General features: G+C 43.7%; 1 protein-coding gene across 3 annotated transcripts; it reads right to left on the reverse strand.

Annotated features, from left to right (window-relative positions):
* Window positions 1-323: 323 nt before the first annotated feature.
* On the reverse strand, window positions 324-10,055 carry asb1 (ankyrin repeat and SOCS box containing 1). Of its 3 annotated transcripts, none has more exons than XM_046359591.1 (5): window positions 9,719-10,055; window positions 9,164-9,305; window positions 8,484-8,786; window positions 7,680-8,074; window positions 324-1,283 (listed from the first exon to the last, which is right to left on the reverse strand). In XM_046359591.1, the coding sequence occupies exons 1-5, from the start codon at window positions 9,828-9,830 to the stop codon at window positions 1,153-1,155; spliced, it is 1,083 nt and encodes a 360-aa protein (XP_046215547.1). In that variant the 5' UTR covers window positions 9,831-10,055; the 3' UTR covers window positions 324-1,152. The 3 variants fall into 3 exon arrangements, with proteins under 3 accessions (XP_046215547.1, XP_046215562.1, XP_046215554.1); XM_046359598.1 differs by lacking the exon at window positions 324-1,283 and adding an exon at window positions 2,884-3,617; XM_046359606.1 differs by lacking the exon at window positions 8,484-8,786.
* Between the last annotated feature and the right edge of the window lie 2,259 nt (window positions 10,056-12,314).

Consider the following 12,314-nt stretch of genomic DNA (forward strand, 5'->3'; position numbering starts at 1 on the left):
TTGTAGGTGGTACAGAAAGCCCTAATACAGAGAAAATAGAAAATAAATATGTTTTTGGAATTATTGCAATTATGTGGAAGGTATGCAAATAAGTCAAGAAGCAACTCATACAGACTCATACAGAGAATGGAGGCTTTGTCACAGCAAACAAGCAATAAACAAATGTTTCTGATGCACTGTACACTGAGTGTACAAAACATTAGGAACACCTTCCTAATATTGAGTTGCACCCCTTTTTGCCCTCAGAGTAGCCTCAATTCGTGAGGGCATGGACTCTACATGGTGTCGAAAGCTTTCCACAGGGATGCTGGACCATTTTGATTCCAATGCTTCCCACAGTTGTGTCAAGTTGGCTGGATGTCCTTTGGGTGTTTCCCATGTGTATTCTTGATACACATGGGAAACTGTTGAGCAAGTAAAACCCAGCAGCGTTGCAGTTCTTGATACACTCAGACCGGTGCGCCTGCCATCAACTACATTACCATACCCCGCAAAGACACTTCAATCTTTTGTCTTGCCCATTCACAATCCATGTCCCAAGGTGTAAAAGTATTTTTTTAACCCATCTCCTGCCTTTCATCTACACTGTTTGAAGTGGATTTAAAAAATGACATCAATATAGGGTCATAGCTTTCACCTGGATTCACCTGGTCAGCCTATCTCATGGAAAGAGATGGTGCTCCTAATGTTTCATACACGTAGTGTATTTGTATAGAAATAAATTATTGATCTATTATTCTTCAGCTATATGGATTCATTTACTTTTTGGGAGGTATTTTTGACAACCATGTGGCCTCATTACCAGGCAAAGAAACCCTTCCCCATTTCGTTTGCAACTTTGAAGCTTCCTGCAGATTTTGCTGCTGCTGAACCAACCTACTGAGCAGTCCAGCCTTTGAGCAGAGAATGGGGGGGGGCTCAACAGCCCAAGCTGAGAAATCAAGGGGCCAAGCTGAGAAATCAAGGGGCCTCAACAGCCCAAGCTGGGAAATAAACAAAAAGATGACTAGTTTTATTTGTTTAAATTATGCCCAGCTCATGAGGCCCCTTGATTATGATGTGAAGCCTGAGGCAATTGCCTCTTCTGCCTAATGGTAAGTCCGTCACTGTTCATAATAGCATAACGATAATCAAAGGCAAGGCCTGCCAGAGTCAGTTCTGGTGAAGCAGGAAGTTCTGAATGGGGTCCGGGAGCGGTAGAGAAGGGATGTGTTTTAGCCGATGCTTCCCCATCACTTTCCTAATACTGATCCGACATTGGTAGGTCAGCCTATGAGGACATCCTGGGGGAAAAAAAGAAGGAATTTGTTATCAACAGGATAAAGACACATTTGAACAGTCTGACATCACATTTTCCATTAAACTTGAATGATACACATCAACAATAATCTGATGGCAATTCTGAGAAAATATCATATAAATCTACAAAACTCTTCCAAAGGCGCATGGTAGTAGCGTACATGAATGTCATACATATTTCCATCCAATTGACCACAGATGTGAATATTCTAAAATCTGCATATAGAAAATAAGTGCATTTTCTCACCAGTGGTGTTTACACCCCCCGAAAATGTGTGATGTGCGGATAAAAATCAATGCGTGGTGATGTAGTGCACCCAAAAACATGTACAGAATAATAATCAATGCGTGGCGTGGTGATGTAGTGCACCCAAAAACATGTACCGAATAAAAATCTGAAGTTCAATGTGTTTCCATTGCATTTTCCACTCTACTCATAGTTTTGTCACAAAAACTGTCACGTTAATTCGCAAATGTGCCCACTCTGGACTTGGCATGTGCGCTCTAGCCAACAGCAGATACTGTACAGTGTGGGTATAGGCTAGTCATGATGAGATTATTATGGATATTATTTGTATTTGTCAAACGGCAATCGATATTTACTGAAAAGTTTACTTTCGATATGATGGTTATTATATCAATATTTGTGCATAAAGGCGTTTCCACTTCAATTTCTTGCATAATTCATTTTACCAACACAAAAAGATCCCAACATGTTGAACGAACAAATTATCTGTCAGCATTTATACAATTGTTCAGAAAATTCCTCTTTTCATCACAGCTGGTGTGTTAAATTTATTTTTAATGATTATACGGTATGGCTTTACTCTCATAAAAAACTGTGGATGGAAACGTGGTTTATGTTCCATTTAATTGTATGGCTAGTGCAAACTATGTACAGAATAATAATCAATGCGTGGCGTAGTGCAAACTATGCAAAACTTTGCTGACCTGTCAGCAGTTCCATATGTAAAACATTGTTTTTTTAAATACACCATTTTCCGGTAGGTCCATGGATCCGAGATGAACTTCCTCTAGCAGTTTGTCTAATTTCATAGAAGTAAGAAAGTCATGACATTTCAAGGAAGTAATCTGATAGATGTGATGTGTTATCAATCAAAGTCCTTTTTACATCAGCAGATGTCACAAAGTGCTATACAGAAACCCAGCCTAAAACCCCAAACAGCAAAGCAGATGTTGATAGCAGTCATTGTTTTTATAAGTCACAAGTAAGTCTCACGTCTTAGCATTCAAGTCCCAAGTCAAGACAGGCAAGTCCCAAGTCAAGTCTCAAGTCCTAAACTTTTGAGTTTTGAGTCCTAAACAAGTCATAATGTGCTCATCACAAAATGTAATACCATTTCATATTTCAATGCAGATGTTGTTAGCAGTCATTGTTTTACAAGTCACAAGTAAGTCACGTCTTAGCATTCAAGTCCCAAGTCAAGACAGGCAAGTCCCAAGTCAAGTCTCAAGTCCTAAACTTGAGTCCTAAACAAGTCATAATGTGCTCATCACAAAATGTAATACCATTTCATATTTTTAAGAAGAGTAATAGTTAGTATATTACATTTACACATCATGAATGCTTTAAAAAATATATATATATTTATTACTTTACAAATAAACGTTATAATTCCATGGAAATATATCAATATGACAACAAAAACAAAATATTGTAGTGCTCTCTGTCTCTATCCAGATATATAAAGTTACAATCATTTATTAAAAGGTACATCAAAAACAACTGCTACTGAACTTCAAGTAGGCCTACAATTTGAACACTGGCCTGAATGTCTGAGAAATAAAATACAGGTCCCAAAGTTGGGAGATAAAACATGAACATGGAGACTACGTGTGTTTGTGTGTGTGTGTGTGTGTGTGTGTGTGTAATGCATAAACAGTTACATTTTTTCTCTTATCTCAGGGCCTATGATGCATTGCATTTGCAAAAGACCAAATTCGATAAAAGTCTGTCAGTCATTTGTGCACGATGAGGCTGCAGTATGATGCCACCATGTCTGCAGACACGCTCCACCAGAGCACTGGACGCACTGCCAAGACACGCTCCACTGGACGCACTGCCAAGACCCCGATGGCCACTCGGGACAGTGAAGGAAGAGCCTTCACGTTCGTCGCCCAGAGGTAGTGACTTAGCTGTAGCGGTCCCAACAGCTTTCTTCTGCCTCTTACAGTGTGCCTCTTACAGTGTGCTGCAAAAAGCCATTTTTCTTGTCCAAGACTATGGTCCTCTCGCTCTTACTCATCAACAAGAGGCACAGCTTGCTCAGTCCCTTCAGCATCTTGCAGAATCAGTTCTGGCAAAACATGTTAAATAAAGCATAGCAGAAACAAAATGGCCGGTATTAGAGTATTGGTGATACAGTGGGTTAAAATGAACAAGTATTATTGTTGCAGTCAATTGGATTAAATTATGAGAAAAAGTTACATTTAACTCAATAATATTTGTGCCACCTCCTCTTTGACCTTCTCCTTGACCAGCACATGGTGCTCTACCCACATCAGAGAAAAAGCCAGATCCACGGCAGCTGCTTTGAGGTAGACTGGATCTGAAAAATGGGCAGTGATTCCATTTTGTGTCCTGGCTATTTTCACATTGATGAAGATTCCAAGAAATATTTGTTCGGGGATGCCTGGAGACTTCTGACCAGGCCACTCAGGAAATGGACTTGAGGCAGGACCGAGGGAATGGATTCAGGGTCAGGACCGAGGGAACAACAAGTCCGACTCGAGTCCAAGCCATGTGACTCGAGTCCACACCTCTGGTTGATAGTACCGTAAGATAATGGTGTTATTGTCATCAATGAGTTTGAGAGAAAATAAATACTTAGTGCAGATATGTCAAATATTGTGTGTAGATGTAATGTAATAGTCTCGTGTTACCATACCTCCAAATCACGTTGTCGTCACGCCGCTCCTTTGGAAGTCTGAAGATGTTTGTATTGGCCGAAACAGCTAGATTGGAGCGCTGCATTTAATGTACATTTCAAGAACCCCCCTCCCACCCCACATGCCCGTAGATTGGGTGTTGCGTGTTTTGACACGTGTCACTCCGAGGACATTTTATTTCGAAGGTTCGTGTGAGGACGAGTGTGGAGAACGCATGAAAATGTACATTTGAGAAGCAGTGCGCACTCCCGTGCTACTGTATTACCTTTGACCAATAGAGATTAAACAAGATGACTACATAAAGTCATCACAAGCTTGTAACATAATAATCAATGTTCGTGGGTAGCTAGTTAGCTACCAATTCTTTGTTAGTTAGTCTGCGGTCTACGCACATTACAATGGATGTTCTAGACATGCCAAAATGAACACAGTAGGTATTTATTAACGTATCAAGATAAAATATTATAGTCAGGCAACATACTGTATGAGACTGTGAGTGGGAAACTTCTCACTACGATGTCAGAGCATATTTTCTCGCGCTTTGGAACTCTGCCCAAGCAAGGTCGTTGATGGGTTTGACGTGTTGCCGGGAGTCACTGATTTACACTGGGTCTCCAACCCTTTTTAGACACTTTCTACCATTGACTTCCCCAGGCTTTCCTGATTAGGGAAAGCCTGGGGTTCTCAACGAGGCTAGTTATGTAAAAATCAATTAATCAAGAAGTAACGTAAATTAAGAGTTTAATTCCAAAACCTATATATCCATTTTCAGAAATGTTTGTAAATTAGCTGTTTGTTTTTTTGAAGAACTTATGAAAGAGATGTGGCACGGGGTTGTTCAATGACAGAGATGTAACAGTGCCTTTGGAAAGTATTCAAACCCCTGGACTTTTTTCACATTTTGTTATGTTACAGCCTTATTCTAAAATGGATTCAATAGTTGTTTCCCTCTCAATCTACACACATTACCCCATAATGACAAAGCAAAAACAGGTTTGTATAAATTTGTGCAAAAAAAACTGAAATATAACATACAAATGTATTCAGACCCTTTACTCAGTACTTTGTTGAAGAACCTTCGGAAGTGATTACAGCATAGAGCGTCGCTGCACAGCTATTCTCAGGTCTCTCTTCAATCACGTTCAAGTCTGGGCTCTGGCTGGGCCACTCAAGGACATTCAGAGACTTGTCCCAAAGTCACTCCAGCATTGTCTTGGCTGGGTGCGTAGGGTCGTTGTCCTGTTGGAAGGTTAACCTTCTCCACAGTCGGAGGTCCTGAGCGCTCTAGAGCAGGTTTCCATCAAGGATCTCTCTGTACTTTGCTCCGTTCATCTTTGCCTCAATCCTGACTAGTCTTGTAGTCCATTCCGCTGAAAAACATCCCGCCAGCATGATGCTGCCACCACCACGCTTTATCGTAGGGATGGTACCAGGTTTCCTCCAGACGTGGCGCTTGTCATTCAGGCCAAAGAGTTCAATCTTGGTTTCATCAGACCAGAGAATCTTGTTTCTCATGGTCTGATGTGCCTTTTGGCAAACTCCAAGGGGGCTGTCATGTGCTTTTTCCTGAGGAGTGGCTTACATCTGGGCAATCTATCATAAAGGCCTCCCAACTCCACAGAGGAACTCTAGAGCTTTGTCAGAGTGACCATCGGGTTCTTGGTCACCTCCCTGACCAAGCCCCTACTCCCCCGATTGCTCAGTTAGGCCGGGCGGCCAGGTCTAGGAATAGTCTTGGTAGTTCCAAACTTCTTCCATTTAAGAATGATGGTGGCGACTGTGTTCTTGGGGACCTTCAACGCTGGTACCCTTCCGCAGATCTGTACCTCGACACAATTCTGTCTCGGAGCTCTACGGACCATTCCTTCAACCTCATGGCTTGGTTTTTGCTCTGACATGCACTGTCAACAGTGGGACAGGTGTGTGCCTTTCCAAATCATGTCCAATCAATTGAATATACCACAGGACTCCAATCAAGTTGTCAAACATCTCAAGGATGATCACTGGAAACAGGATGCACCTGAGCTCAGTTTTGAGTCTTATAGCAAAAGGTCTGAATACTTATGTAAATAAGGTATCTGTTTTTCATTTTTAATACATTTGTAAAAATTCTAAAAACCTGTTTTCGCTATGTCATTACGGGGTATTGTGTGTAGATTGCTGAGGATTAAAAAAATAACAAATAAATCAATTTTAGAACAAGGCTGTAATGTAACAAAATGTGGAAAAAGTCAAAGGGTTTGAATACTTTCCGAATGCACTGTATTTGATTGAAATCAACCACTTGATGGTTTCATTTCAGAGAGACAAATAATCATGTTTTGTTGCAAAATGCTATAAATCCACCTCACTCTCGGAGGAATAAGTAGTAGTGATGGGTTTTACACAGTAAAATGTGACAATTTCATTGTTTTTTTTATAAAGAACTGTACAAATGATACATTTGTGACATCAATATATAGATTTGTGACATCAATATAAAACAATAAATCAATAGAGTCATATGAGATTTGTATGTAAAATATTTACATTTTACATTTTAGTCATTTAGATGAGACAACCATATATCCACAGTCAAATATACAGAATACAAATATTTAATTCCAGCTAAACGATGGATATATAGTGTTTTGGAACTAAACTCTTCAAATACATTTAGTTTAATGTCAATGATCGCAAAGGTATCGTCAAGTGTTAATTTCATATTTGTGATGTGTTCAATGTATGTTGCTGTTACAGTGTTTATTTATTTCACCTTTATTTAACCAGGTAAGCTAGTTGAGAACAAGTTCTCATTTACAACTGCGACCTGGCCAAGATAAATGCATAGCAGTGCGACAGAAACAACAACACAGAGTTACATGGAATAAACAAAACATAGTCAATAACACAATAGAAAAAAAGGAAGTCTATATACAGTGTGTGCAAATGGCATGAGGAGGTAAGGCAATAAATAGGCCATAGTAGCGAAGTAATTACAATTTAACAAATTAACACTGGAGTGATAGATGGGCAGATGATGATGTGCAAGTAAGGTCTAAAAAAAATAGCAGGTCCGTGTCACATTGGTTCAGGTGGGTTACCGGAAGGTATATTTAATTTAAAAATGGAAAAGAGATTGAAAATAAATGAAATATGTACAAAAAAAAGACAAAAAATACAAAAGCACACGAGAGGACAACAAACCACGTCTGCACTGCTACGCCATCTTGGATGTATATGTATGTACATTCACCCTTTTCAGGTAAACACTTCTGCCATGTTGCGAAGGTAAGCTTTCAATAAACTCATAGGCGACAGTCAAATAGACACAAACACATAAAGATGCTTTTCATACACGCAACCCACTACTACCATTATTATTTCTGTGACTTTTCACATCATAGTGCCTCATTGCTCTAGATATGTGTCTGCCAAGTGACTAAAATGTAAATATAATGGTGCTGTGTGAAGGTTGGAACTCTACTCACTCCTGGCCTCCAAGTAGAGCTGCAAGGCTTCGGGGTCAACCCTCTCTCGGCCCCCGGCGGTCGCTCCCTCTCGGTGGGGCTGCTCCCAGGCTACCAGGCTGGGCTCGGCACCGTGGTCTAGCAGCAGTCTGACGAACGCCGCCTCACAGCCGTGTCTCAGCACCGCATCCAGCAGGCAGGAGGCCAAACCCTTTGCTAGCGCTTCGCGGCTCACTGGTCCGTTGTAGTTGTAGTCCGGCTGGGCGCCGGCCGCCAGGAGCAGGCTGAAGCAGTGGAGGTGGCGGTAGGCGGCGCTGATGTAGAGCGGGCACACCACCAGTGTGGTGAGGGTGCGGGCTGCACCAAACGGGGGCCTGGCACCCAGCTGGTGGTCCACATCCACGTCGGCATGGAACCTGGAGAGATGGGTCGTGTTGATTAGGCACCATAGTGGGAAGAAAATATTGACAAACAGGGAGGGCCTACCGGACTGTCCAATAAGAAAAGCTCATTTTCGCGTTTTCCATTGCGTGCCCTAATGAACACGACCATGGTGATGGGACATGTTATGAACAGAGAACACTGATCAATCAGACAATAACACAAAAGTAATGGAGAATAATTGTGTAATAAAACAATAGTTTTTTCCCAGAATGTATTGGTTTCTTTCCTTTGCCAAGAAAAATGAGCCCTGATTCCATTATTGGTCCAAGGCAATTCAATCAACAAACACTAGCAGATGACCCCTCCTATAGCCATTATAGCCTCCTTCATTCCATCCAATTCAATCAACTAAATTGGCATGGCTGTGGCAGCGATGCTCACCTGATGAGCTCTTGGAGTATGTCCACCCTGCCTACCCGTGCAGCGTGATAGACGGGAGTGCTGCGGTGGTGGCGGCTGCCGTTGGGGTCAGCTCCAGCTTCCAGGAGGATGGTCACACAGTCCAGGTGTCCGTTGACCACCGCCACGTAGAGTGCCGTCTGACCCTTCACATCCACTAGGTCCACCTTGGCCCCCTGGCCTATCAGGTAGGCCACACAGGCCCCTTGACCGGCTGTGGCAGCGATGCGCAGAGGGGTGCAGGGCAGCCAACCACAGCACCATACAGACTTCTCGTTGATCCGCCTGACAGCCAATAGGAGATGTTCGCTCAGAACTCATACCAGTTGTAGTAGACTATTTTAACACTCAGAACGCTGTTAAATAAATAAAGGGGCGGTATTGCCGATGGTGCCGTATCCTAAAAAGTGTTTCCAACATACACACACAAACTAAAAGAGAGATACAGAAGGGTGGAAGGGATTTTCTTGCAATAGGCCTACATCTTGAATATGACTGTGTTGGATATGAAAGGGGTAAGATAGTGGCTTTCAGACTTTGCTAAATACCGTGTGTGCATAGGATATTCACATTAATGTGGGAAGTGAGAAGGGTGCAAAACAGGTTGGAGATGGGGGTAGAGAGTGTGCAGTAAGGCCCAGTGGCCACCCTCCTTCACTCACTCTCTGAAGCTGTCCTCCTGCAGCAGGTTCCTTAGAGTATCCAGGTCTCCTACGTAAGCAGCGTTGTGGAGCAGCGCGTCCTCACTCTGCTCTTCAGGCTTTTTATTGAACTGCTCCTGCAGCCATTCCTTCAGGTTACGGCCTGGGTGAGAAAGAGCAAAGCTAAAGCTCCAAATACCCAGATGAGATGATGCTGTGCTAACTGATTTGCCTAGCATTTCCACTACCACTGGGTTGCATAGCGACTATAAATACATTACACACCATCCATGCATGCACATATTGACTTGATGTGTCATTGATGTACACATTACCTGGATAGTATAGTGAATTACGAATAATTGAAGTGATAAAGGGGCTCAAATCGATATAGTTCATTAACATGGTATAGTTTGCGTAATTACGCCGGCGTATGCAACGCAAATTGTAACCACAAATAGCCCAGCCAGCTTACTGAGAATAAATCTAGTTTCTCACAATAACGCTAATGCAGCTGTATTCTCTTGCACAGCTAGGTGGTCGAACAGTGTAAACATTCAACGTGTTGTGTTTTACCTGCAGCTGTCGGGCTGGGTAGGTCAGAAACGGTGACAAGGGGACAGATGATATTCGGCGCAATGGGTGGGTCGACAACATCACCTAACTCGAAGCCTCCGCCGTCCGCCATTTCTCCCTAATAATAACTTCTCACGCTTCTTTGCAGGGAGTCTCCTACGAAAAAGCGCCAGAACTAGGAAAGTGATTACCTAGCTAGTGTTACCAAAACGACCTTGTCATACCGTCCGTTGTGCCATTGTTGTTGTAATGGAATATATTTATGACACCTCACTGATCACTCCTCTTTTTTCGCTTTCCCTATCTGAGAGACGAGAGTGCGACTTCCTGCTCTTGGAGTCAGTCAACCGGGAAATCAGCAACCCCTGTTGCAGTAAAAGGCTGAGGGAGGGATTGGTTGGAGAAACCACTCTCAAATTCATAGACAGTGCTAATAGATGCAAGGACTGACCAGCCATTATATAAAATTATAGTTTAAACCATGTTTTGTGGCTATAGTGTTTATTTACATTTTCTTTGTTTACAAACACTGGAGTAAACCAAGGTTATAATTAGGGTTCTGATGGGTTAAGACATTTGAACTAAGCTCATGAGAAATGTGTAAGTTATATTCGTCAAATATCAAATGGGTACATATAATTTATCAATCCAAAAATGGATGTAGCAACTGCTGTTTGCCCCTTTAAATTGGAGCAAATGCATTATAGCTATGGGGAATACTGTAGAACCCCACAGTATCACGTTTCAGGAGATGCAGACCCAGATGCAGACAGTGTTGAAGTAACAAAAGTGTATTACTTGCAGGATTCCACCTGGAGGGGCAGATCTCGGGTGGACACCTATACCTGGAGCTGGTCTTGAGAAGAGCCGAACAATCGGGGTCTATTCCAGGTACGACGACAATGGCGGAAAAACATCTGGGCCAAGGGTACGCAGACCTCTTGCTCTTGCTCCGGGAAGAGTGGGGGCTGATTACCCAGGGAACACTCAAATGGTGAGAGACCCGTGGCAGAGCAAGGAAGGGTGTTACGGGCATATTCGACACACAGTAGTTGCTCGCTCCAGGTGGTGGGGTTGGGGGAGACCAGGCAGCGAAGAGTCGTCTCCAGGTTTTGGTTGGCTCGCTCCGACTGGTCGTTGGACTGGGAGTGGAACCCGGAGGACAGGCTGGCTGACGACACAATGAGTGTGCAGAACGCCTTCCAGAACCGGGACGAGAACTGAGGACCCCGGAAGGAGAGCATGTTCACTGGGAGTACATGGATCCGGAAGACGTGCTGCACCGTGTGCTGGGCTTTCTCTTTGGCAGAGGGTAGCTTGGGGAGAGGAATGAAGTGGGCGGCTTTGGAAAACCAGTCCACTACGGTCAGGATGGCGGTGCTGCCATCAGGCGGGGGGAGACCCGTGACAAAGTCCAGGGATATGTGGGACCAGGGACAGTGATGAACAGGCAGAGGTTGCAGGAGACTAGCCGGGGCTTGCCAGGGAGTCTTGTTCTGCGCACATATCATGCATGCGGCGATGAACGCAGAGATGTCAGGAACCATGGTAGGCCACCAAAAGCGGTGTTGCAAAAAGCTTGAAGTGACTCCAGGACTGTCATGTTTTGTCATAGATTGTCATGTCTTGTCCCTGTGCTTTCTCTTCTATTCGTTTCCCCCTGCTGGTCTTATTAGGTTCTTTCCCTCTCTCTATCTCTCTCTCTCTCTCTCTCTCTATCGTTCCGTTCCTGCTCCCAGCTGTTCCTCATTCTCCTAACTACCTCGTTTACTCTTTCACACCTGTCCCCTATTTTGCCCTCTGATTAGAGTCCCTATTTCTCCCTCTGTTTCCGCTTCTGTCCTTGTCGGATCCTTGTTTGCTGTACTGTGTTCTTGTTCCGTCCTGTCATGTTTTTGCCTTCATCAGATGCTGCGTGTGAGCAGGTGTCTATATCAGCTACGGCCTGCGCCAACCCGAAGAGACCTGCAGTCTGTGGCCGCTTCTCCTGTTGTTCCCCTCTACAGACGAGAGGATTTCTGTTATTCCTGTTTGGACATTACCTGTGAAAGAATTCAGGATTAGTCGTTTTCTGTTAGGACTGGAATAAACTCTGTTTCTGTTAAGTCGCTTTTGGGTCCTCATTCACCTGCATAACAGAAGGATCCGACCAAGAATGGACCCAGCGACTACGGATCCTCGCAACTCAGCCGTCGAGATCCATGGAGCGATGCTCGGCAGACACGAGCAGGAATTGTCTGCTGCTCGTCATGCCGTTGAGACCCTGGCCGCTCAGGTCTCCGACCTCTCAAGACAGTTTCAGAATCTCCGTCTCGAGCCACCAGCTACTTCCTGGTCTTCCGAGTCTCCGGAACCAAGAGTTAATAACCCACCGTGTTACTCTGGGCAGCCCACTGAGTGCCGCTCCTTTCTCACCCAGTGTGATATTGTGTTCTCTCTCCAGCCCAACACATACTCAAGAGATAGAGCTCGTATCGCCTACGTCATATCACTCCTTACTGGACGGGCTCGGGAGTGGGGCACAGCTATCTGGGAGGCAAGGGCTGAGTGTACTAACGAGTATCAGAACTTTAAAGAGGAGATGATACAGGTTTTT

This window comes from Oncorhynchus gorbuscha, linkage group LG01 (genome assembly GCF_021184085.1).
Source record: "Oncorhynchus gorbuscha isolate QuinsamMale2020 ecotype Even-year linkage group LG01, OgorEven_v1.0, whole genome shotgun sequence".
Lineage (NCBI taxonomy): Eukaryota > Metazoa > Chordata > Actinopteri > Salmoniformes > Salmonidae > Oncorhynchus > Oncorhynchus gorbuscha.